This window comes from Nansenia antarctica (genome assembly GCF_963989245.1).
Source record: "Nansenia antarctica genome assembly, chromosome: 2".
Lineage (NCBI taxonomy): Eukaryota > Metazoa > Chordata > Actinopteri > Argentiniformes > Microstomatidae > Nansenia > Nansenia antarctica.
In genome coordinates this window covers 70,936,815-70,963,345 of record NC_137675.1, presented here as the reverse complement: position 1 = coordinate 70,963,345, position 26,531 = coordinate 70,936,815, and the positions used below count along the sequence as shown (strand labels likewise).

At 45.6% G+C, this 26,531-nt stretch overlaps 3 protein-coding genes across 3 annotated transcripts in view; 1 reads left to right on the top strand and 2 right to left on the bottom strand.

Annotated features, from left to right (window-relative positions):
* The window catches only part of LOC308150538 (lymphoid-specific helicase-like), a gene marked incomplete at both ends in the record, with an annotated part of 29,127 nt that extends 3,962 nt beyond the window's left edge, over positions 1-25,165 (bottom strand). Inside the window, 18 exons of the mRNA XM_080523356.1 lie at positions 118-214; positions 358-517; positions 4,508-4,561; positions 4,685-4,782; positions 5,950-6,077; positions 7,049-7,186; positions 7,972-8,142; positions 20,773-20,879; positions 21,026-21,122; positions 21,346-21,542; positions 21,710-21,853; positions 22,065-22,247; positions 22,390-22,490; positions 23,086-23,197; positions 23,566-23,613; positions 23,701-23,763; positions 23,808-23,929; positions 25,159-25,165. Coding sequence (XP_080379482.1) covers positions 118-214; positions 358-517; positions 4,508-4,561; positions 4,685-4,782; positions 5,950-6,077; positions 7,049-7,186; positions 7,972-8,142; positions 20,773-20,879; positions 21,026-21,122; positions 21,346-21,542; positions 21,710-21,853; positions 22,065-22,247; positions 22,390-22,490; positions 23,086-23,197; positions 23,566-23,613; positions 23,701-23,763; positions 23,808-23,929; positions 25,159-25,165 — 2,027 coding nt within the window. The remainder of the gene's footprint in view (positions 1-117; positions 215-357; positions 518-4,507; positions 4,562-4,684; positions 4,783-5,949; positions 6,078-7,048; positions 7,187-7,971; positions 8,143-20,772; positions 20,880-21,025; positions 21,123-21,345; positions 21,543-21,709; positions 21,854-22,064; positions 22,248-22,389; positions 22,491-23,085; positions 23,198-23,565; positions 23,614-23,700; positions 23,764-23,807; positions 23,930-25,158) is intronic.
* LOC308150961 (nudC domain-containing protein 3-like) lies at positions 15,631-18,076 on the bottom strand (the record flags this gene model as incomplete). The annotated part of the gene is made up of 6 exons (XM_080523750.1): positions 15,631-15,822; positions 16,231-16,419; positions 16,567-16,710; positions 16,871-17,003; positions 17,287-17,606; positions 17,879-18,076. The coding sequence occupies 6 exons, from the start codon at positions 18,074-18,076 to the stop codon at positions 15,712-15,714; spliced, it is 1,095 nt and encodes a 364-aa protein (XP_080379876.1). The 3' UTR covers positions 15,631-15,711.
* On the top strand, positions 18,293-20,417 carry LOC308150968 (small ribosomal subunit protein uS3m-like). Its single transcript, XM_080523758.1, has 4 exons — positions 18,293-18,489; positions 18,632-18,712; positions 19,381-19,492; positions 19,697-20,417. The coding sequence occupies exons 1-4, from the start codon at positions 18,478-18,480 to the stop codon at positions 19,978-19,980; spliced, it is 489 nt and encodes a 162-aa protein (XP_080379884.1). The 5' UTR covers positions 18,293-18,477; the 3' UTR covers positions 19,981-20,417.
* Positions 25,166-26,531: the final 1,366 nt, after the last annotated feature.

The following is a 26,531-nucleotide window of genomic DNA, read 5'->3' as shown; positions in this document are numbered from 1 at the left end:
GTACATAACATCAATCTTATCTCTCAGAGTTTCATAATGAGAATATAGAAATACGAGATCCAATGCATGAAAAGGATTACTGACGCATCAAAAAGCAGTAGAAAAATTGTACAGTACTTCTCCAAGTCTCTGGATTTGAGAAGGTCCATCAGCTCAGAGACATCGACACAGCTTTTGTTCAGTTTGAGGTCAGCCTTCCCTCCTTTGAATTTCTCTGAGGAACAAAAAGGTAAAAACAAGTGAAACCCATGCACCGCGTTCGCTTAGCCTCCAACAACACACTCTACTACAGCACCGTGAGATATTTGGCTGTGCAACAAAGCCGTTTCAGTCCTTGATTAAAGGAATGGTCCTCACTCTTGTGAATGACCATCTTCTCCAGTTTCCTCTTGTCTGAGGCCCTCTCAAAGATCTTCTGGTCGATGGTGTTGGCGGTGACCAGGCGGTACACAACCACCGGTTTGGTTTGCCCGATGCGGTGGCACCGGTCCTGGGCCTGCAGGTCTCCCTGAGGGTTCTGAAAGCAGAAGAAATTGACTCAGTGTGGCACGAGAAACTTAAAATCCTAACATCTTCATGCGCACTCTCACAATAAATCAGAGGATGACAGTGGACTTTTTTGGAATTACAGCCATGCTGGATATTTGACCCCTCTAAAGCAACTGATGGGTTGAGCATCAGTTATTCTTGGGTGCCCCTGTATTCCTACCATGTACTTAACATGCTTCTACCAATCAGTCTAAAGCCTTTTCTCAACACGACTCCTCACATCCTGTCCTCCATCCTCCACTTGTCTTACTGAAAAAGCACTGGAGGAGCAGAGGTTCTAGGTTCCTCTACCAGTGTTTCCTCTATATGCATTTATTCGTGGCGGGCCGCCACGAATACATTTTCTCCGCCACTAATTGATTCAGTCCACTTTATGACCGGAGAACACAAAAAAATCAGATTGAAGCTAGTTTAGGCCGCTTTCAGACCGACATTTCGTTCCGATTTAGGATGTAGTAAGTTACAATATGTTACAATGTTGCAATTAACCTCGTCGGCGACGCGCTTGCAAAACAGTTTTGTGATTGGTCCGAATTTAGCGGTTCTGGAAATCCCTTCCCTCTCTCTTCGCCCGTCGCTTTAATCCCGTATGCGTATCCTAATCGAAAATGCAACATCATCAGCGACGACTGTGGGTTCTTGCATTTACTGCTGTTCTCTGGTTCATGTTCTTATACCAGTGCTCACTATAGAGTATTTTAAATGAACATTCGTAATGTAGTCTAGTCTCTGATGTTCATGGTCAACTAAATCAGGTTATTTTGTGAAACAAATAATGTTCCCGAGCAGCCTCGCATCTAACGCTAGCTTCGAACTATTCATAGCATAAACGTTGGTAAATGTCACAAACGACACAGTATTGGCAGGGGGGAAGAAGGGGAGTCGAATTTTTATTGACAACTTACATGCTGGAAAAACATGCAGCTAAAATTCAGGGAACATTTGGACAATAAGAGACACAACGTAGCTGTGGTCGCGTGGTCTAATTACAGGGCAATATGCGCGGGGCAAAAATTATCTATTGCCTCTCAAATCACCACGAACAGAACGGCGGAGGTACGGGTAAACAGGGCACTTTTTTTTTATTTTTATGTTGCCACCCTCTAGTTTTCGGTAAAATTACGTCTTTGTATTGAGCGCCAGTGCGTGTTTCATGCTTAAAGGGAATTATTTTCACCGGACATTATGACCGAAGAGGTTTAAATATGTCGGACTTCAACATATTTTACCGGACAAAGACCGGTAATTACCGGTTAACGGAAACCCAGGCTGGATTAGAATGAAGTTGCCCCTGGACACATACCTAAGGCCACACAGCCAGTGAGGATCAGTAGAAATAGACTGACCAATTGTCTTACAGTCATGTGAAGAAACTAGAACACCCCATGAAATATTTAGTTCTTTTTTAAAGAAATATGGACATATGAATATTAGGTCTTCTTTCAAATAATATCTATAGATAAAGGTGATGTAATTGAACCAAAAACAATGAACCACCCCATTACACAAATAATCAACCAATCAATACTTGAGGAAACAGTCCCTAGTACCTGGAAAACAGCTATTGTTTCTCCCATCTTCAAGTCAGGTGACCCCCAGGATGTTGGTAACTATAGGCCAATCAGTATTTTACCCATTATCTCCAAGGTCACTGAGGATTGGGTTACAGAGCAGCTCGTTCACTTTTTAAGCAATAGCCCATTTCCCCTTCATCCAATGCAGTTTGGCTTTAGGACCCTACACTCTACAGAAACGGCCAACTGCTACTTCCTAGAAAAGGTCAAAGGTATGGTTGATAGAGGAGGTGTTGTAGGTGCTGTGTTTTTAGATCTCCGCAAAGCCTTCGACACAGTCAATCACCAGGTCCTTATCACCAAGCTGTCTGCCTTTAACTTCTTGCCATCAGCCCTTAAATGGTTGGACTCATATCTCAGTGACAGAAATCAGCTAGTCCAGATAAACAATCAGCGCTCACCTACCATCATGTCTTGCACCGGGGTACCACAAGGCTCCATACTTGGCCCACTCTTGTTTAGCCTATATATCAACGACCTACCATCTGTCTGCCCAGAAGTGCATGTACAAATGTACGCTGATGACACTGTTTTATATGTGCATGTAAATTATATTTAAGTTATAGGTTGAAGTTAATCAAAATCGTTTGCTTTTTATCATTTGGTTAAGTGTTTTGAATTGATTTACCCATGGCTGCATACGGTGTGTAGTGCCCCTAGTGGTGGTTGGACTGGCCGCGTTTAATGTTTTGACGAAGGCCACCTTAGCTCACCCCTTTCGTCTTTGTGAGCGGTTGAGATGGTATGTTAAAGTTTGTGCTCCGGTCCCGTTTTATATTTCCTTTGATAAAGAGTTGCCACTAATATAAACCGAATGTATTATTTGAGATTAATGTTTACCATTGGTTTTTATGCCATTACTTTTGAGTTATGTTTTGTTTATTTGTATTTTATGGATGGATAAAGTTGTGAGCTAACTAGCTAACAGCTAGCTAACAGCCATCTTAGCGTGAGCTAAGATGGCGGCAATGTAGCGTGTTCTGAATGTATTGTTTTGCTGACATGCAGGGGCGAGAGCTGTTTTGTGCTGGAGCCTACCATTAAATAACCACCATTTTGTTTGCACATTCAGGTATGTTGTATGTATGTTGTATCCATGGGTATGGTTTAGTCTTGTGTGTTATAATGATATGAATGGTATGATAACTAATAATTATTTGATGTTATGACAAAGGCAGAGCCCTTTCGTCTTTGTGAGCGGTTGAGATGGGGCGAGAGCTGTTTTGTGCTGGAGCCTACCATTAAATAACCACCATTTTGTTTGCACATTCAGATAAATAAACAGCTTGAAAGTGAACCTGTGTGCCTGCCTGGTCTGTCCGGATTGTGAGGGGTTACAACTGGTGCCGCGACCCTGCGACTTCAAAGGATCAGCCCATCGCCGATCCAACATCCTACGGACCCCAGGCCGGCTGTCGAAGAGCCCCATAGATGTATTGAGGTTCCATGAATGATACAGTTATATGTATAGCAGACAAGTTTATCAGACACAACGCAGAACGAGTACTACAGTAATATTTAGCAGGCAATTGAATAGTTAGTCTAGTACTGATCTAGTAATTATTTAGCTTGGGTAGCAGTAGAAGTGATTTTAACTGCCATTTGCCATTTGCCTGTCACTAATGGTTTACAGTGAGTGTTTTTGTTTTGGGTCGGTCATTATTTTATACACTGAGTGATTTATTTTCTTTTGGCACAATTTATTCAGTCAATATTATGTCATACGATTTAGATACTAGTGAGTAGATATGGCAGAGGGTGCGAACATGGAGTTTTGTGATTCAGAACCTAATGGTAGGGGTGCAAGTCCCAAAGTGAGTTTTGGTAGAGGATTTATTACACCGATTAGCTCAGTATCCCTGCCTGGTTATGTGGGTTCTCTAGGGCGTGGTAGGGGGATTACTGACTTGGATGAGTACAGTAGGGCTAGTCTCTTGGTAGGCCAGAGTGCCCAGGGTCCTTACGTTTTACCCACTTCTACCCCTGCCTATCACCTGCCTAGTGAGGGTGACACTACTATCCCTGTTAATCATGAGCCTAGTGAGACAGACACCCCTACCCATGTCTATCGCCAGTCTGGTGGGACAGACAATACTCCTCCGATACATCCCCAGCCTAGTGAGACAGACAACACGTTGAGGGAACTAGGTGTTTTGATCACAGAGTTGGGGAGACACATTGGAGATTCAGTTACAGCTAGGCTTCTGTCAGAAAAGGAGAGTACCAGTAACCGTAGCGGATGTACACAGGCTTGTGGTGCGTCAGTGGACCTCACGCAGTTCAGCATGGCTATGAGGTCTAGTGCCAAGGAAATTCCCATCTTCCGAGGTGAGTCAACTGACAAATGCTCTGTCCACTATTGGATCGACTTGATGTCTATTTACCTGAGAAAGAGGAACGTTAACATTGGGGATCAGTCTGATGAGATTATGTCCAAGCTGATGGGGAGAGCCAGAGATGTGGTGAAGATAGGAATACGCAGTGACACATCTCTTGGAGCTGACCAGAAACCAGACGCCATCTATGCTATCCTGAAGCGGCATTTCAGTGACCTGACGTACTCGGGCATGCCACTTGCCGACTTCTACAGTACGCCCATGAGAGTCCCCTAGATTACTGGGTGCGCCTGAATAGGGCAGCTGATGTAGCAGAGGAGGGTCTGCAGCGCCAGGGGAAAGGGATGGGAGATCTCAATGGGGAGGTGGCTATGATGTTTGTTAGATACTGTGACGAGCCTTCCTTGTCTGTCGTGTTCAAGAGCAAGCTGGCTAGCAGCTGGACAGCCAAAGAGGTCCAGGAACGGAGTACCATAGAGAGTTGAAGGCCAGGCCCAGTAGGCCCGCAGCAGAACGTAGTACCAGGCAAGCCGTTGCTGTGATGACCGTTGATGCACAGGGGATGGAGAGACCGGTGCCGGATGTTGTGCAGTCCCACAAGCAGAGTGTGAGTCGCCCCCCACCGCGCCAGTGTGTGAGTCAGCCCCCACCACGACAACCAGAGCCAAGTGTGGAGCTCACCTCAATCCAGAACAGCATGGACAAGATGGCTGGGATGCTTGATGAGGTATTGAGCAGAATGGCGAGAAGTCCTGCCGCCAGGGGCCGCTACTACTCGTCCCGGGAAGGGGGAGCTTCAGGAGCCTGTACAGTCTGTGGTGACAGTTCTCACACTACCACTGCTCACTGTAGGCAGCACAACCTGTGTTTCTCATGCAAACAGCCAGGGCACATGAAGTTACAGTGCCCGAATGTACACCCCCTCCCTGCGCCTCTGTCTGCACCAAGTGCCCCAATCTTCTCGTCTAACCAGGAAAACTAGATAGCCTGCATTTGGAGAGGGGCAATGTGGGCTTAAGTGATAATACCCTCAGTGATGATCTACAGTCAGTATATGAGTCAGTCTGTGAGAGTGCTCCCAGTCGTCAGACAGTCATCCTTCAGAACATACAGCGTCTAAATGGTAGTGATAGTTTGTTTTACACACCTGTGGCTGTTAATGGATGTGTAACAGTGAATGCCATGTTGGACACAGGTTCGATGGCATGCTCTGTTAGTGAGGCTGTTGAACAGCGGCTCATTGCTGCTGGCACTCTAGACAGTGATGTTCAGAGTGACTTAGATATAGTACTGATAGGATGTGGAGGAAAGAGAGTCCATCCTAAGAGACTTTGTGATCTACAGTTTGAGGTTTATGGATGTACAGTGACGGTGCCCACACTAGTTGTCCCGGGTCAGGTAGATGAGCTCATCATAGGGACAAATGTGATCAAGTATCTGACTCACAAATTCAAGGACTCAGACACATATTGGAAAATGATCTCTGAGACAGTTGGTCCTGTGGCTGGGGGGCGTGACGACTTCCTTGCTATGCTCTCCGGCATCAATCGGTGGAAGGGTGATGATGTGCCCGACGTTGTTGGAACAGTCAAACTCAACCAAGCCGTCACTCTCCTGCCTGGACATGAACACCTGGTGTGGGGGAAGCTTCCAGAGAAATCACGTGGACCCCCGGGCTGCACCGTGGTGGTTGAGCCAACAAAGTCACATGCAATCCCGAGAAACGTCCTGGTTGGCAGAGTGGTGACTCCTCTGTGGGGAGATGGATGGGTCCCCATGAAGATCATAAACCCCACGGACAAGCCAATAACGATGAGAAGAAACGCCAAGTTGGCAGATGTGTATCCATGCCTGGCTGTTGAGGAGCTCCAGCCCGCTGATGGTCCATGTTTAAAGTCCAATAGTCAACATGTCACAGCTGAACGGGCCCCACCTCCGTCTGACCTGACGGGAGCTCTGAGAGAGAGTGGCCTGAGTGACTTGGATCTCGATTCATGTGAGGTCTCTGAGGACTGTAGGCAGGAGATGTGCAAGCTCGCTCTCAGATACTCTGACATCTTCTCTAAGGATAGGCTCGACTGTGGGGAAGTGAGGGACTTTGTTCACAAGATCCACTTAGTAGATGAGAGGCCATTCAAGCTGCCGTACCGGCGCGTGCCGCCAGCGCACTACCAGAAGCTCCGGACAACACTGAATGAAATGGAGGAAAAGGGCATCATCAGAAAGTCAGCTAGTGAGTTTGCCTCTCCACTTGTCCTCGTCTGGAAGAGAGATGGCGAGCTGCGCATCTGTACTGACTTCCGCTGTCTCAATGCCAGGACAGTGAAAGATGCCTACCCTCTTCCACATCAGGCAGACTGCCTGGCAGCTCTAGGAGGGAACGTGTTGTTCAGTACAATGGACCTTACCAGTGGCTTCTATAACGTCCCCTTGCACGAAGACAGTAAGAAGTTCACTGCCTTTGCCTCGCCTGTCGGCCTCCATGAGTATAACAGACTTCCTCAGGGTCTGTGTAACAGCCCAGGAAGTTTCATGAGGATGATGATGATGATCTTTGGGGACCTCAACTTCATGAACTTGTTGTGCTACCTGGACGACTTGATGGTATTCGCGGCCAGTGAGGAGGAGGCCGTGAAGAGGCTGGAGATCGTCTTCGAGCGTCTGCGGGCATACAACCTAAAGTTGGCCCCCAAGAAGTGCCACCTACTGCGCCGCTCTGTCCACTTCCTGGGGCACATTGTGGACAGTAGTGGCGTGTCAACAGATCCAGCTAAGGTGGGAGCCGTAACAGAGATGACCAAGTCAGACCTGATGTCCTCCGACTGCCAGTCCCCATGCCCCAAGAAGATTAAGTCATTCCTTGGTTTGGTCATGTGGTACCAGCGGTTCATCCCTCACTGCTCCACTCTAGCTAAACCTCTCTTCAGACTGACGGCTGAGGCGAAGACGGACAAGAGTAACAAGGGGAAGAGACAGAAGCGTGTGACCTACAGGAAACTGACAGCTGCAGACTGGACCGCAGAGTGCGACCAGGCCCTCCAGAACCTTAAAGAGGCCTTACTCAGCAACGTCATGCTGGCTCACCCTGACTTCTCAAAGCCGTTCATCCTTTCCACCGACGCGTCGTCTGACGGCTTAGGAGCTGTGCTGTCTCAGGTTGCCTCCAGTGATGGGCGGGCTCGCCCAATAGCCTTTGCAAGTAAGACCCTGAACAAAGCTCAGAGTGTGTACCCTGCTCATCGGTTGGAGTTTCTGGCTCTGAAATGGGCTGTCTGCGAGAAGTTCAGCCACTGGCTGAAGGGCCATGTTTTCACCGCCTGGACAGACAACAACCCTCTCGCTCACATCCTCACTAAGCCCAAGCTGTCGAGCAACGGTGGGTTGCAAAGCTCGCTGCTTACGAGTTTGACATCAAATATGTCCCAGGGCCACAGAATGTCGTCGCGGATGCCCTTAGTAGGGAGCCTTTTGCGGGAAGGAGAATCGGTGGGCGCCTGATCAGTGAGCCTTACGAGTGTCTATTGAAGGAGTCAGAGGGTCTGTCTGGGGATGGTGTCCAAGAGGCCTTCAGGTGGTCCAACGCCCGCCAGTCAACCCAGAAAACCTCTCGGAAAGACCAGTCGACAGCCTCCAACGCAGCTGTGCCCTCAGTCAGCTCCATGTCCCAAGATGAAGTGTCAGCTCTGTTTGAAGGTCATAACAATTGGGACACAGCTGCGAGAGTCAGGTCCACAGTCCTAGTAGACCACGTCCAGAGGGTCATGTCCACTGGCCAAGATGTGTTACCGTCTTTCTCTAAGCAAGATCTCAGAGACAAGCAACGGGAAGATGCTGACATAGCGAGAGTGGTGTTCTACGTCGAGCGGAACCGGAGACCTTCAAGGAGAGAGAGGCCTGGTGAGACTGCGGGTGCTTTGAGGCTTATGAGGCAGTGGGGCAAGTTAGTGATGGAGGATGGTATCATGTATCGTGTGTCCAGAGATCCGGTAACCAGGAAGAAGAGGCAGCAGTACGTTGTCCCTTCGTCACTGAGAGAGGATGCTCTGCGTGGGTGTCATGACAATGCGGGACACCAGGGTCAGGATAGAACCTTCTCCCTCATAAGACAGAGGTTTTACTGGAGCTCCATGGAGCGAGATGTAAGAGAACATGTCAAACGCTGTCCCAGGTGCGTTGCAGCCAAGACCCCAGAGCCAGAGGGCCGTGCGCCACTCGAGAGCATCAAGACTACAGCACTGTTGGAGTTGGTGTGCATCGATTTCTGGACTGCTGAGGATTCTAAGAACCGTCCTGTGGACGTCTTAGTTGTGACGGACCACTTCACAAAGCTGGCTCACGCCTTCTACTGTCCTGACCAAACCGCTAAACAGGTGGCGAGGAGATTGTGGGATGACTTCTTCTGCTACTACGGTCTACAGATACATTCAGATCAGGGCGCCAACTTTGGGAGCGAGTTGATAGCAGCCCTTCTTCAGGTGTCCGGTGTTAAGAAGTCTCGTACCACAGCCTATCACCCGATGGGAAACGGATCAGCAGAGCGTTTCAACCGCACGTTGGGGAACATGATCAGGACCCTCTCTCCACGAGCCAAGCACGTCTGGCCTCAAATGTTACACACACTGACATTCGTGTACAACAGCACCACGCATGAGACCACCGGATACCCGCCGTTTTACCTCATGTTCGGCCGGGTTCCACGCCTACCGGTTGATGTCCTGTTCAAATCCGCTCTGAGAGACGACAGTGAAACCTCGTTCCCACAGTACGTTGAGGAGCTGAAGTCAGATCTTCGTGAAGCTATGGTGTTGGCAGAAAGACACACCAGTGACGAACAAAGGCGTCAGGCCAAGATCTACAACCGGAGAGTCAAGGGAGTGGATATCGAACCCGGTGACAGAGTTCTCCTGGCGAACAAGGGAGAGAGAGGACGCAGGAAGCTGACCGATGGGGAGATGTGGTCTATGCAGTGATCAGCAAGAACCCCCTGACTCACACCTATGAGGTGCGGAATCCGGTCTCAGGCCAGTCAAAAGTTGTCCACCGTAACCTGTTACTCTGTGTGAATTTCCTGCCAGTCCTGCCCGAGGATGATGATAGTGCCTCAGTGATCTCTGATAGTGCTTCTGAAGATAATGGAGCCCTGGATATCTCATCTGAGCAACTCACACAGCTTGACTGTGCTTCTGAAGAGAATGGAGCCGTGGATATCTCTGAGCAACTCACTTGACTGTGCAGTGGGACACACCTCCCGTACTCGGCACTGGGTGTCCCAGATTCCGGTACACGAGGAGAGTCTTCGTGCAGTGGATAGTAACCCTCCCACCCCTCCCCATGAGAACAGACCCGATCAGGACCAGGATGGGGGCGTAGTGGCCGAAGAGGTTTCTGGGAGGACAGTTCTGGAGTCGATCGGCGTGTCCACCTGTCCGCGGACGGAGGGAAGCTCTGAGCACACTGCATCCATGGTTGGTCCACATAGCCACGCTCATGCTGATACCAGTGCCTTGCTAGCAGAATCTAGCCATGTTCACGATGCTGACACAGTGGTATCCAGAGTAGGCCGCGTCATCAAACCGGTGAACAGGCTGATTCAAACCATGAGCAATCAGAGGGTGTTGAACGTGCAGACGCAGAAACTTAAGATGTGGGCTAGCTCCTTATTTGGCATAGACACACTGGGATAGGCTTTCTTGCCTTTGAGATGTTGTTTTGTTTGTGTTTTCATACCTCTTAGCAGTGCCATTGTAGTTGGCTGGTCTTGAGTTTGAATTGAATGCGAGAGGTGTATAAAGGCACTTTTTACGTCGTCTGTGAAGGGTTTGTGATATGCGCAGCACTGCCCTCAGGAGTTCTTTATTGAACAGTCTTGTGGCTTGACAGGGCACATTGTTGTATATGTGTGTTATTCATTCAAAGTGTTGCTTATGGGGTATGGTGGGATTCTTTGACACTTTCATGGTGCTAGTTAGTCCCTCGTGTTTTGGATGTCTTTAGATTTTATGTTACTCCCCCGTTAGTCTCGATTTCGTTGAATTCAGGCGGGGAGAGTGTAACAGGGTTATAAATTATATTTAAGTTATAGGTTGAAGTTCATCAAAATCGTTTGCTTTTTATCATTTGGTTAAGTGTTTTGAATTGATTTACCCATGGCTGCATACGGTGTGTAGTGCCCCTAGTGGTGGTTGGACTGGCCGCGTTTAATGTTTTGACGAAGGCCACCGTAGCTCACCCCTTTCGTCTTTGTGAGCGGTTGAGATGGTTTGTTAAAGTTTGTGCTCCGGTCCCGTTTTATATTTCCTTTGATAAAGAGTTGCCACTAATATAAACCGAATGTATTATTTGAGATTAATGTTTACCATTGGTTTTTATGCCATTACTTTTGAGTTATGTTTTGTTTATTTGTATTTTATGGATGGATAAAGTTGTGAGCTAACTAGCTAACAGCCATCTTAGCGTGAGCGGTTGAGATGGGGCGAGAGCTGTTTTGTGCTGGAGCCTACCATTAAATAACCACCATTTTGTTTGCACATTCAGATAAATAAACAGCTTGAAAGTGAACCTGTGTGCCTGCCTGGTCTGTCCGGATTGTGAGGGGTTACACATGACAAGAACAAACACCTGGCAGCTGCCAAACTTAGCTCTGCTATGGAAAAGGTCACCAAATGGCTCAACAGCTCTTGCCTCCAGCTCAACGTTAATAAAACTGTAGGAATGTTCTTCTCCAAACAACACAATATGACCACGGCAAACATAACCATTTCAGGGCAAAACATTAGTATAGTTCCGTCATTCAAATATTTAGGGATCATCATTGATTCAAACCTGACTTTCAAAGAGCACATCAAGAAAGTGTCTGGTAGGGTGAAGTTTGGCCTGGCAAACTTGAGGTACATCAGAAGCTCACTGACCATGAGTGCTGCCAGACTATATATGGACACATCAATTATGTCGCACCTCACATATTGTTTGACAAGCTGGGGCCATGCATACAGCACTTCCCTAAAGCCATTAGCCACCCTATACAAGCGGACCCTTAAGGTCATGGACCAGAAGCCCAACAGCACACACTACTGTACCATCCTAGACAAATGTAAATACCTTAGCTGGGAAGACACCATCAAATACAAAAACATCTGTCTCATCCATAAAATTCTGCATAACAAAGCTCCTCCCCCGCTTAACTCTTTCATAAACCAGCGTGACCACAGCTTACGGCCCACCAGAAGCACCTCTCATGGCGACCTTATAGTTCCATTCAGGAAAAGCACCTTCAGTAAGCAATCCTTCTCAGTGATAGCAATAGAAAACTGGAACTCACTACCCAACCAACTCAAAGACATACATACTTACTCCACCTTCACAACACACAAGAAAGCCTGGCTGACACAGAACTATACTTGTCCTCATTAATCCCTCTCTGTGCATCCTCCCCATAATGCCTTTTTTTGTATGTTTTGTTTTGTTTAATGTATTGCTGTTTGTAAGTGCTTAATGTTGTGTGGCCTGTAATTGTCCTGTGGCTTCTATGTGCTTGAAATGTCGCTGCCCCCATAAGTGTGTATGTGGTGTTTGTTGTAGCCCCTTCAATCACCTCAACTTGCTTACGTGTGTTTTTTGTCAAGTGTGATGTTGGGGTACCTTGTCTCAGCCACGTGTTCTTAGAATATTAAGGGCCGGTTTCACAGACAAGGCTTAAGCCTAGTCCTGGACTAAATCACACTTTCAATGTAAAATCTCCATTGAAGATGCTTTTTAGTCCAGGACTAGGCTTAAGCCTTGTCTGTGAAACCAGCCCCAAATGTTTTATTTTAACTAATGACGTTACTTTTCAGGATGCCATGTTGCAACTGGCCGGGGACTTCAGCTGAAAATTAGCCGATTAGGCTAACGCTGCCTTTTTTACTGTATTTTATATGGTTCATGTATTTGGATTGTCCTCGATATAATAAACTAATAAACTAAACTAATGAAAATGTAACTTTCTTAAATTCTCTAATGTGTGTGCATTCATAATACAACCCATTCTCACTGGTCAAAGGATTCAATCAGGAACCTGCATTTCTGTGATCTAGAATAGATGTATCCACAAGGTATGTTAACTCAACCAACAGCTTCTGAAATATAATGTCTGAACAGTTTACCCATCTCATCCTAATTTAAATGCATAGTGTAGGAGGCCAACTCAACTTCCTTCATGCGGAATGGAAAGATGGGGGATGTTGGCTGTCCTGGCTGTGGTCTGTTCTTATCAATTATCATGTGGACCAGACCTCCATGGAAACCTCTTCTCTCACACACACACACACACACACACACAGGACTCTAATTTTAGCCATTTTAAGTAGTAGAAAATGTGTCCTAAATTTTTCCTCACAACGAAATTGCATTTCTATTAACTACATTTTACAAGCTATTTTTAAAAGATTTATTTTCTGTTTTATTTGTTTAGTTATATTACCTCCAACTCTCAATATTTTTTGAAATAAATACATACTATCCAATGTCCATATGTTTTAAATATATTGAAAAAGACAACGGTTTTCATGGGGTGTCCTATCTTTTTCACATGACTGTAGGTGTGACTCAGATACAGAAAGACACAGGTGCTGCATAGAGTTGTCATGTGACAGGTGTCATGTTCAGCTCCAGGTATGTTCAGTTAGCAGACAGGTATTTGTACAGGTACTCAGAGGGTTAAACTGGTACAGGTTTATGTTTATGTTTAGGTACGTTACATCAATCACAACACAGTAATGGGGTTTTCACCCATGCTATTCAAAACGTCCTCAATCTTTTTAAAATGCAAAAAAAAAAAGTTTGTCCCTAGAGTCCATAGACTCGTTTCAGGGTAAGGAACCAAATGGTGATTTTGTCATTTTGGTGAACTAACCCTTTAACAGTAGTCCACTGTGGAACTAAGTGGAGGACCTCCTTGTATTAAAGAAAACTGTTAATCTTTCAACTCAGTGTGTGCTAATAACTACATTAACAACACAATCAGATATGTATTATAATAAGGCTCTATAATCCATTTGAGAACCCTGGGACTCAGACATATTGTTGCGGTTGATTTTCTTTTTTTTCCTTATCTTTTTGTCAAATTTGTCTGTGTAGCCTCTTAAACTTGTAGAATTATGTGAATAAACAGCAGAACAAACTACTCAAACAAACAGTAGATAAACAAACACTTAAAGGGATACTTCACCAAAATGACTAAATCACTTATTTGGTTCCTTACCCTAAAATTAGTCTAGACGGATTTCGATCCACACTTTGCTTCGTGGTTAGGAAGAGTGTCTAGGTAAACAGAACCACAGTGTGGATTGAAGTTTGTCCCTAGAGTCCATAGACTCGTTTTCAGGGTAAGGAACCAAAATGGTGATTTTGTCATTTTGGTGAACTAACCCTTTAACAGTAGTCCACTGTGGAACTAAGTGGAGGACCTCCTTGTATTAAAGAAAACTGTTCAAATCCAATCAACTGTAAAATACCACTCGAGTGTGTGTGTATGGGCAGGGATTAAAGCAAAAAAAAATCTCCTGACTGAAAATTTGTTCAAGCCAAGTCATATTCTCATTTTAACCTCCACTATATGTTTGTATTTTATAACGTTAGCGTTTTAAGGGAAGAAGATTCTTTTGAACAGCTTTTCTATTGCCAGTTTGCTTTTATGTGATACGCTCGGCGGAGAGGGTGATTGGCTGCCCTTTGCCCCCCCTTGAGGCCCTGTTTAAAAGTAGGGCTTTGGGGAGGGCCAGGAAGATCATGGCTGACCCCGCACACCCAGGACACGGTCTCTTCGCCCCGCTCCCCTCAGGCAGGAGGGTGCGGTCCCTAAAAACTGTGAAGGCCCGACATACAAACAGCTTTTTCCCCACAGCCATCCGGCTCCTAAATGCCGCTGCCCCCCCCCCCTGACCTGACCCCCTATCTATCTATCTACCCTCCCTCCACCCCCACTGGACTGTCTGGATATGAACACTTGAACACTTGATCTCTGCACTTTATATTTATATTAATTATGACTCTTGCACTTCGATGTTGGTTTGCACTGTCTTGTCCTGTCTTGCACCTGTCCTGCTGTAAACCGTGCTCCATTGTTCCAAACCAAATTCCTAACATGTTTACATGTCATGGCAATAAAAGTCTTCTGATTCTGATTCTGATTTATGTGATATCAATGCTGTTTTCAATTCATGAAATAAAATTGATACTTATTGCAAGGGTTGACCCTGACATACAAATAATCAGATAATGGGTGTGGCTTAGACAATTAGGGGGAGTGGCTTGTATGAAAGTGGGTGTGGCCTGTCGGTGGGGCCGAGCCGATTCGTAAAATATCTGAACCGTGTCTGTGGCACTTGTGGTTGCTGAGCTAAAGTCCTTTAACCTTCCTTTAACCACTAGGCCGGAAAAGCCTTAATTAAAGTGGGTGGCTGCTGCTGGCGTACGTTTGGGCCCAGGGAACGGGCATGGAAAGAGTCACAGTCACCAAACTCTACACACTCCTTGATTGTATCCCTACATTGTACCAAATCAACTTTCAGAGTCCTAGGCCATTCCTGGGAGGCCTTGCACGCGAGCTAGCGGGAACCTGTAGGGAGCTCTAATGCTTGATGTGAAGTGCCTAGTGTAAAAAGACATGTTCTCACACGTACAGGGGTACAGGGAGTACAACATGTTGCATTTTCATGCCATTAGGGTTAGGGCTTCCTAGGGTTAGAGATGCATTTGGACTTCTGGAGTACCTCCACTACTTTCAATGGGTTCTGAAGGTCTGAGAGCAAAGGGCTTTCTACCAGGGGTAACTAACCCTGGGTAGAACCTTGGGTTCAAATCTGGAGTGTGTGGGACCAAATGTGTAGATGTGGTGAGCTAATGAAGCTCTTTGAGATTGAGATGAGAAAAGGGCGCTTGTCTCTTTAAGGCCAGGAGGGAGTTAGCGACTAGCGATGTTAGCTTAGCGCCAGTTTAACAGAAGTAACTTCACTTTTAACATGACTTCCCGTGGTCGTAGCGGGCTGGTTGACGGCTTAAAATGACCGTGGAGACCTGTAGACCTTATCCAGCCATAGTCTTGTGTTTCTACCCCGGGGCATAGCCGGTGTTATTCACGGACAAACACTCCGTAGTAGAGTGGTTCTAGTACACTGGACATATGTAGCCAATTGACGGAAATCCGTCGCGACTTGGAAAAAATTGACGGAAATCCGTCGTAGCGACGGAGAACTTTAATCCCTGGTATGGGTGTCTTATAACTGCACAGCGCTGGGTGGGATGTCAAACATGGAGGGGTCAAACTCCTGGCCTTGAAATGGAGATCCCTCAGCATCCCAGCCCTTCTTCAACATATCATGCGCCTTCTACAGAGAGAGAGAGAGAGAGAGAGAGAGAGAGAGAGAGAGAGAGAGAGAGAGAGAGAGAGAGAGAGAGAGAGAGTGAGAGACAGAGAACAAAAAGGGAATGTCAACAGACAATAACAAATACACAACTCACAACTACTCTCTCAATGTCTCTAGGACCCAATCTAGCACAGCGTCCTATCCCCAATACCGATACCGACATTCATCTCCAGCTTTATCTCTAGTCTCACCCTTAGCTACTGTCCATAACCCTCTGACCAATACCAATCCATACTTCTATCCCTGCCCTCTCACTCTCACTGCCCTATTCTCTGGGATTGTTCCCACATAGTTATGAGCCGTGTGTGTGTGTGTGTGTGTGTGTGTGTGTGTGTGTGTGTGTGTATGCGTGTATAGTGAGGTCCTCACCATCTCGTGGCTCTGCGGCTTGCCCTGTAGTTTCTGATGGTAGTCAAAGGTGAGTCTGTCTAAAACGGCATGCTCCTCCTCATCGACCGTTGCCATGGAGCGCTCCCGGTTAATCAGGTTAACATCAATCTCCTTCTCTCCTTTCAACACTGCATTCCACCACACCTCCCCGGTCTTACTGAGAGATAGCTGTGAAAGAGAAATAGGAGTCAGTGTGTGTGTTTCAGTAGGTTTGTAAATGTGTGTGTGTGTGTGTGTGTGTGTGTGTGTGTGTCATTGTGTGTGTGTGTGTGTGTGTGTGTGTGTGTGTGTGTGTGTGTGTGTGTGTGTACTCACCACCACGCAGCGTCCAGGCTCAAGGTGCCATAATGAGTTCTCAGTGTTGACCTTGTGCGTAAATTCTCCCTCCATCAGCACTTTCTCTCCTGCTCCGTCCCTCAGGCTCACACGGACAGTGCCAGGCTGCAGGTTCACACACACCTGAGCACAGCAGGGACAGAGACATCAGACACAACATGACAAACAAGACAACATCAATCAGTAACAATGTCTTATGAAATGGTCATGAGAATAGATTAGAGATACTGGCACCTCTATGAGATGGGTGTAGAGAGAGAACAAAAGGGCTAACTGTGGTTACCTGTCTGCCCTTGACAATGTTTTTCGGGACGTGCACGCGAATCTCCAGATCAGTATAGTCCTGGGACCAACTGTATGCGTCCCTCACTGCCCCATTGTAACTTTCTGGATTAGACTGGTACTGCGACTGACCACTGACAGACACAGACACACACACACACACACACACACACACACACACACACACACACACACACACACACACACACACACACACACACACACAATTAGGACAGAAAATAAACTTGTTTGCTAATCTAATAATCCACATTGGAAAATAATATAATGTTGATTCATCCCCAAACTATTCCTGGTGGTGACCCTCCTCAGCCTTCTGAATAAAGAAAACCATGTGTCTTGCAAGAACTCAATCATTAACAGGCCAAAGGGGAAACAAGTATATTCATAAGGACGAACGGTGCTGCTGGTACTGAGTCCGTTCTTGCTGCAGATGCCTGGTCTCCTTGTGTCGGCTGGGCGGCACTACTGCTTGGCGGTTGTGGACAGGAGGCTTGGGTGGAGCCAGTGTTGGAACTGGGAGCAGGGGCACGATTGGGCTCCCCAGCTTCTGGGGGAGAGCTCTCTGTCTGGGCAGGCTCTGTCTTCGGTCCCCTGGACTCTTCTGGCTGTGCAGGCACCTCCTCCTCCTGAACTGCAGGAGGCACCACAGGTACCTCTCTTTGCTGCAGCTGCCTCTCTCTGTCCTGCTCGGCCACTCGCTCAAACAGCTTGAATGTCTGGAGCAAGAAAGAGGTCAACATCAGAGCCAAATATATCATATGTCTCTAGCTATGACTGGTCAACATAGCCTCTGGCCTCCCTAATAATTGATTTTGGGAACAAAAACACTGATCTTAACCTAGAATGGAAAACATAATTCCTGACCATAACTCCTGATTCCTGAGCAGTGTGAACTAAGCTGGCTACGTGAATTGCTCATAGTTATCTTACAATTTCGGAGTTTGTCTAAATGTTTTGGTTGTTTAGATCGTAAACTAAACTACGTCACCTTGAGGACCATTTTCTCTGCCACCCCGGGAGGGAAACCCATCCGGTCATTGGGAGTCGACATAAGGAGGTAGTAGTCCGTCTTGCGGTAGAGAAAGCCAAAGTACACCTGCAGAAAATTCTCTATATTTCCAACATGCTGCAAGATGCCTAGCAGAGCGTTGTCATACAATTCTGTCATTTCCATTGGCGACGCCATAGTAGGTTTAAACCTTTAACAAAAAAAAGACTGTCCAATTTCGATACAATTTTCTTTATCACAAAAGTGAACAGTTGACAGTTGCGTGGTCTGACTTGGCTGGTTGCTAGGTAGCTATATTTTGATTTCACACATCCTCCTAGTACGATCTGAATAGAGTCCGTAGGGAACCAATGACATGGACAAAACAAGTGTTCCACATGGCAAAACCAAACATAATAAGCCGTATGTATGTACGTCATGTTATGTTCCCTTTTATAACCGAATATTGAAAATTATATATATTATTGCATTTATACATTAACAGATTTCAATACATTTCAATATAACAATAATAATACTGTCCTTCCCACAAAGCCTTTCGTCTATCAAAAATTGCTGCGTCCTTGAGCAATAGGACTATGATGTTATCGGTAAGTAAGAAGTTATATTTGACAGCTATTTAGGTGTAGTCTACATTTTATGTGAATTAACTTATTGCTGAAAAACCTATGGAAAAAACAATTAGTCACTATAGTCAACTAGACGATCTTTGCCTTTCTCCTCTTTCCTCAGAACATGCTTATCAGAGCTGGCACCTCGGTGTGCAACAACTTTGGAATCCGAGCACTTCATGTCACTGCAGTATGTTGCAAGGTACAGTGCTGTATTCCTCTACTACTTAGCTGCCAATTCCAAGCTATTGAATATATATGCCATTTAGCTGACGCGTTTATCCAAATCGTTATCCTTACATTGCAGTGAGTGCATTTCAGTATATATGGTCCCAGCTGGAATCGAACCCACAACCTAAGTGTTGTTAGCACCAGGCTCTACCAACTGAGCCACACTGGACCATTGCCATCTGCTTGAGTAGATTGACACACCGATGCTCTCAATGTATTACCTGACTGTAGACTTCATGCATGAGTGGTACTTGTTTGTTTATTTATTTATTTATTGCTTGTTTTATCTGTGTAAAACGAAACTGGTACAATCCGCAAACCGTTGATTCAACATTTGTGACAGCTGCTCCTGCCTCCTCCAGTTGACTGCACATCTCACTCACACTGCTCCTGGCATAACCCTTAACCCAAACAAACCCCAGAGTCTATTCGCTTTCTTACCTACAACCTAAAATAAAGAATAACAGTAAAATCCAGGTACATGCGACCACTTGAGATAGTAGGCTATACAAATGTGCTTTTAAAAACGCTGGCTTGTGAAATTTCTCTTCCAGACATGGTGAATAGACTAAAATGTTTGGCTGGTAGATCAAAACGTTTTATGCCCTGTTTCTGATATACCTTATTTTGTCTTTGCAGAACAAGGCAGCCCGTATTCGTGTGGGGAAAGGAGACAGACCACTGAACTATGAGCAGGCCCTTCACCCACATCACATTGGCCACCGCAAAGGCTGGCTCTCCCAGCACACCAGTGAGTTGCCAGCCTTCCTGCCTCTCACATTCTAATTCTGATATTTAATTATTCAACAAAGCCATCAAGCAGAAAACTGTCTATGCTCATTTCAGGCCTCAACTGGAAACTTATCAGTTACCTCTTATTTGTTATGAACGTGAACAAACTAACTGCTGTAGTACAGTGTGTCAATGCTAACCCTCACATCTTTTTCTCTCTTAGGTAACCTCAAAGGGGAGGGAGGAGCAGCTGATCGTACAGTAGAGGATGTGTTTGTGCGACGCTTCATGTTCGGAACATTCCATAACTGTCTGGCCAATGAGCTTGTGATAAAGAGGCGAGGTAATGTGCTGGTGATATGTGCTCTGATGCTGCAGAAACTGCCCCCACAAAAATTCTACTTCCTGATTGGCTACACAGAGGCACTGCTCTCCCACTTCTACAAATGCCCTGTGAAGTTGGAGATTCAGACACTGGAGGAGAAGACAGTCTACAAATATCTTTGAGAAGCCACTGCTTAAGCCAGACTCAAGGGACTTGAATGGGAAAGACTTGCCGGAGTACTGGGTACAAAACCTGGATGTCCCCCTTTAACATAGGTCCAGCCGACTATTTTCAGGATAGCCCCAAGTGTGTCAATGTAATTAGAACTCTACTCACACAGTTACAATCACCACCCAGTTACCATTGTTGAATAGAGGTTTACAAATGGAATATACTGGTCTGAAATGTGTTCATCTGCATTAATTGACTGTATGATGAATACAACTTGCATATTGACTTCTGAGACACAGACACATCCTGTATGAATGCAGTGCTCCTGTCTCTCATGTTGGCTTGACATTTCTCCTGTTATGTTGCCTAATAAATAATCATGTGTTGGTGTTATATAATGTACCAAGAATGCAGTCAAAATACATTTGATTTATTGATTTCTCACAATGCAGCCACATTCACATTGAACAAAGGAATAAGCTGCGTCAGTGCAAAAAGCAGGCAGATGGATTTAATCATGTCTTCATTCGTATTTAAGGTTAGAATCTGAAAAAGTCCCCCATTTTGCAACAAGAATGCACTCTGACCAACCAGGTTAACTTCATGAACTTAAATGCACCTGTGATTTTTTGTCTGTAGGTGTTGTTTCAGGATGTAGATTATTGCTCATGTCTGGACTGGATTGTATGTGTGTACTTTTAATGAGAGCTTGTGACTATAAATTCCAATGCATTTATTACATATTGCCAACAAATTTGAACCTGAGCCTTTATTGATGTAGCACATTGCAAAAAATTCAAAACGAGGCCTGTTTGGCAGTGAGAGGGGCGTACACAATGATCTCCTTTTTGGGCGGCACGTCCAACGTCACATCGGACTTCAGTCTCCTCAGCAGGAACGGTGTCAGAATCTGCAAACCGAGACATCCTGTTAGATGAACAATTACAACAGGCAACGGACAATCTGATTGCTGCCCATCTAAGCCGTTAACGGGCTACATCACTGACGGCGTCGTCTTCTCATGTGAACGGGGGGGTAGCCAGTCAGGGGACTAACCTGGTGAAGCATGTGCAGGATGCTGTGCTCTTGTTCGTTGGCAACAATGTTGTCCGCGTCGTCTTTGATGGTGTCGATGTCAAACCACGACTCAAAGCTGTAGGAGAGAGAGTGCAAATATTAACGCGCGCACACACCACCACCACCAGCACCAATCTTTGCTGTGCTGTGAACAAAAAAACAAGAACATTACTTCTTACTATTCACTAAATTGCGAAGTATAAAATAACAGATTTCATTATATTACATTACCGGTAATGTAATAAAATTCCATGGTGGAATGTATTTGTTTGTTGGTTGGTTCACAGAGACATCCGTACCTTTTGAGGTCATCGAACACCTCGGGCAGGAGGAAGTTGAGCAGAGACCAGAGCTCGGCCAGGTTGTTCTGCAGCGGCGCGCGGGTCAGCAGCAGCTTGTTGTCTGTGGGCAGCATCTTCAGCTCCCTCACCAGCCGGCAGTTCATGTTCTTGATCCTGTGGCCCTTGTCCACGATCAGGTATTTCCAATGGAAACGCTGTGTGTGTGTGTGTGTGTGTTTGGGGGGGGGGGGGGGGTCATCATTAAAAGGCTGTGCTGTGAGAACTAAAAACCAACAATTTCTCTCTCTCTCTCTTTTTTTTAAATAACTTTATAAATTCCAACCACCATAGATGACCATGAGAGACAGAGAGAGAGGCCCACCTGCAGATGTCTTCTGTCAATCATAGCTATCTCAAAGGAGGTGATCACCACAGGACACATGTTGAGGGACCCCTGGGGCTTGCGGATTGACTTCAATATCTTCAGTCTCTCCTTCTGGGGACCGTGGTACAGCTGCACTGAAATCTGATCACACGGACATGGGGCAGAAAAAGCCTTTAGGTAAAGAGTAAACAGTCATAGATGTCAGCTCAAATCAGGCAGTGATTGTAAATTAGGGGAAAATGTACAGTAGGACATTTTGCATGAGTGGTTTGATGTCAAGTTACCATACACTGTGTACCATGGGGCATCCACTTGCATTATGTCTGTACAATAGTATTTAAAACTATTGTACCTCTGGGGTGAATTTTTTGAACTCGCTGATCCAGTTGGACACAGTGGACAGGGGGGCGACCACCAGGAAGGGACCCATGACCTTCTTCTCGACCATCATTGCCACGTGGCCGATGCACTGAATGGTCTTCCCCAGACCCATCTCATCAGCCAGGATCCCATTGATCCCGTTCTCCCACAACATCTGCGCACGCGCACACACACACACACACACACACACACACACACACACACACACACACACACGGTTAAAAGAGCAAATGACTCCCTTTCGGCTTCGATTCAATAAGCAAGCAATAGGCATAATCAAAAGGACTTTCACTCACCCTAAGCCACTCGAGGCCCTCTATCTGGTAGCATCTCATGACACCTCCAGTAAAGAGTTTGGGCTGCTTGGCAGGCACGGGCTGGCCGTTCACCTTCCTGTCTGGGTCCAGGTTGAGATTGAGATTGAGATAACGTTTATTGCCACTATGCATTACACATATAGGAATTTGCTTCGTCACCACAGCAAGTGCGTTTATACTTTTTTCACATATCAAAAAACAGGACAACACAACAACAACACAGGACAGACAACAGTGCATTGGATAGTGCGGTATAAAGTAAAGTGCAGTGCAGAGTTTTTTTTGAGTCCAGTTCAGTCCTGGGCAGACTTGGGGGCGGGGGGGGGGGGGAAGCCAGAGTCATTTAACAGCCTGGCGGCTGAGGGGTAGAAGCTGAGCCTGTGGCGGGCCTTAAGTGCCTTAGGCAGCCGCAACCTTCTTCCAGAGGGAAGCAGGGTGAGGAGGCCGTGGCCGGGGTGGAAGGGGTCAGCCATGATCTTCCTTGCCCTCCTCAGAGCCCTGGTGTCATGCAGGGAGTTGGGGGAGGGCAAGGGACAGCCGATCACCCTCTCTGCTGAACGTCGCACCCGCTGCAACTTGGCCTTGTCCTTGGTCGTTGCAGCAGGGAACCAGGTGATGATGGAGTGGGTGAGGATGGATTCTATGATGGCCGTGTAGAACTGGACCATCATGGACCTCGGTGCTTGGCACGGTCTCTCACAGCCTCCGACAGGCGACTCTTGATGTCTGTGTTCGAGTCGCTCATCATCTCTATATCCTTGACTTCCAGCTTTATGTGGCTGGGGATCTCCTCCTCCTGTTCGAGAAGAGGGAGAGCTCAGAAGGTGAGGATCTAGGTCCTAGGACATCAAAAGCTAGGCTGTGTTTTCATTTCAGCTTCAAGTTTATTTTGGGTTAAGAGTTAAATGGATGGTTCAGCCTTTTTTATGTTTAGGTGAAATCTCATCTTACAGAGTTATCCTCATAGGTAGGACAGTAGAAAACGTCATACAGGATTCCACTACTGGCCTATGAGGACAACTGATACTATGAGAACCGATGATATTTCACCTAAACATGAATATAGGTTGAACCATCCCTTTATGGTGGTTCAGGCTATAAAATAGGCTGAAAACTATCAAATGTATCCCTTACATTGTGATTACAATTCCTTACCTCTTCCTCTTCCTCCACTTTAGCTATTTTGGCCTTAGACATAATTTCCTGAAACACAAAAACATGCAAAAAAGTCAATCGAAATGAAACTATTAACTAGGCCCATTTGTCCCATTTCAAAGTATGTTAGCCTACCTCTTCAGACTTGACATCGGCAATGTTGTAATCTTCCTCACGCCCACCCTTCTTTTCCTCCGACTTGAAAATAGAGAAAAAATAAATGACGTTAGAAGAAAACTAACACTCGTCTCTTTTTTCACTCGCTCCTCCATCAACTGCTTCTCCTCTTCCTCCATGTCCTTAGTGAGGAGAACTTCAGGGACTCCATCAGGGACTCCATCTTCCGTCTTCACACTTGCTGCAGCTAGATTTACACGTATTGTAGACAAACCTGACGTTAGAAGAAAACGAACACTTTTTAAAGACCATTCATTCATTCATAACAGCTATGATGCAGATTCCTCTATCTCTATCAGAAGGATGCTATGTCTATTCCTCTATACCAGAGAAGCAGCTCAACTCCTGACTGAAGAAATACGCTCCTCAATGTCAATCAAGAGTTTAATGACAAAGATGAAGAAGCCCTGCAGTGATACAAACAATAGAAGCATGAACTGAGACAGTATTGAATTGAATTGAATTGAAAACCTTTATTGTCCCCAATGGGGAAATTTTGTTGTCAAACAGCTCAGTTAGGGCAGAAAACATTCAATACAGAAAACAGAAAACATTCAATAAAGTACATAAAACCGTGCAGGCTCAATAAGTAAAAAGTTCCAAAAGTTCCAGCTCCAGGTCTCCCCCACCCTGCAGGGCCTGGTTGTAGAGTCGGAGTGCAGCTGGAACAAAGGACTGTCCAAATCTTTTTGTACTTTGACGGGGGAGAACAAATCTGTGGCTGAACTTGCTCCTCATCCCCGCCAGCTCGCAGTACATCGGGTGGGAGGGATTGGCCAGCATGGCCGCCAGTTTTTTCCCCATCCTCTGTTCTGCCACCACCTCTAGGCTGTCCAGCCCGGTCCCCACCACAGAGCTGGCCTTCTTCACCAGTTTGTTAAGCTTCGCAGCATCCCTGGCACAGATGTTTCCACCCCAGCAGGCCACGGCGAAGAACAGAACGCTGGCAACCACCGACTGATAAAACATTTGCAGCAGCTTGTTGCAGACACCGAAAGACCTCAGCCTTCTCAGGAAAAACAGTCTGCTCTGCCCTTTCCTGAGAAGAGCCTCGGTGTTGTCAGTCCAGTCCAGTTTGTTATTAATTTGTACTCCCAGGTACCTGTAGGAGTCCACCCTCTCGACTTCCACCCCCTTGATGGTGATGGGGGCTGGGGTCCTTCTCTTCCTCCTAAAATCCACCACCAATCCACCACCAACTCCTTTGTTGCTCCTTTGTCCTTTGTATGCTAACTCTCACATCTGAATATAATACACTCATGATAATATAACAATATATATATCATGTATAAAGTATAAGCAGGGTAAATGTATAATATGTAACTTAACCATAAACATTCGAATACCAACTAATCAACAATAATAGAAATACTGCCACCTAGTGGACGGCGGTATACCCTTCACTGACCCTGTCACTGGTCATCTCCCGCCTTGATTACTGACACACACTCCTCCGACAGCAGCGCGAGACCAGGCGAGGTTATTACATTAAATTAAACTATACTATCCTACCAACTACAAAATGGGCGATCGGGAGGACTTAGTGTACCAGGCGAAACTCGCCGAGCAGGCGGAGAGATATGACGGTAAGAAAGAGACACGATTTGTTAAATTAAATTCGATGTTTATTTTGTTCAGCGGCTAGATTACGTTAGCCTAGCATAAGCTAGCCTCCACAGAAGTCTCTCTCTTCCCCTCCCATTGTTGTCTTATTAGTTTTATGCTGTTAAGTTAACATTCGCAGGAAAAGTGTTATACAAATAAAGGTTATTATTATTATTATTATTATTATTACAGCTGTGCCTGTAACAAACCATCTCTAATTTTGAAAATCGCTTGTAGGCTAGCCTATGCGAAACAGCGGTAATAGTCAGATGCCCCATGGGATTGATGCCAGATGGGATTACAGCCTAACCAGTCTATTACCGCTAAACCCAGTAGCCCATTCGGCGGTAACCCTGCCCATCTGGCAACCCTGTCAACCCGGCCACCATAATAATACGCAAACGTTGCAGCTCAAAGTGCACCATAGCGAGCGATTAAATTAATGTAAACATGGCAAGACAAAGTAAGCTTAACAATTACTTCATGAAACCAAGCAACAATCAAGGACCCCAATTGAAATAAGCCAGTGGCTTTCTTGGGTTTTTATCCTGTTAGTTGACCTTGTATGTAATATGTACTGTCATGTACCTACTTCTGCAAATCTTCTAATAAAGTTTTCAATCAATCAATCAATCAAATGAGTCTGAGGAGAAGTCTGGATGAACTTCATTGGCATTATCATTGATGAGACAGTAAATATCACCGTGGACAAGAAGCTGATTATATACGTGAAGAAAGTACACAAGACTAATGTGTAACAGATCTACAATGTATGGGTCACAATGTATGCTGTCTCCGATGGGGGTGATCCCCCCATATATTATGGCATTTGTTGTGTCATTTTCTTTTCTGTTTATTTCTGATATGTGACATGGCCTCCTCCCCCCCTGTTTTTGTTTGTTTGTTTTGTTTAGTTTTTCTTTGTTTTTTGTTTGTTTAAAAAAAAAAAAAGAGAAAGAAAATTTTCTGTTATTGTTTATGGACAATGTACTGCATAACAAAGTGCAAAACTAGTTTTTTTTTATTAATTACTATTAAGATAGTGTTATCCCCTGAAAGGATATGACAGAATATTTGCAAAAATCTAAAGGGTGTACTCACTTTTGAGATATACTGTATATCTTTTTCTGGAATTTAACAATTTAAATTGCAGGAGAAAAAAAAAGCATATTAAATTAAAAAAA

What these genes read in the sequence shown, in the direction of transcription:
- LOC308150968 (XM_080523758.1), top strand. An exon ending in TCACTGCAGTATGTTGCAAG is followed by an intron (nt 18,713 to 19,380) that starts GTACAGTGCTGT and finishes TTGTCTTTGCAG; the next exon opens with AACAAGGCAGCCCGTATTCG. An exon ending in CTGGCTCTCCCAGCACACCA is followed by an intron (nt 19,493 to 19,696) that starts GTGAGTTGCCAG and finishes TTTCTCTCTTAG; the next exon opens with GTAACCTCAAAGGGGAGGGA.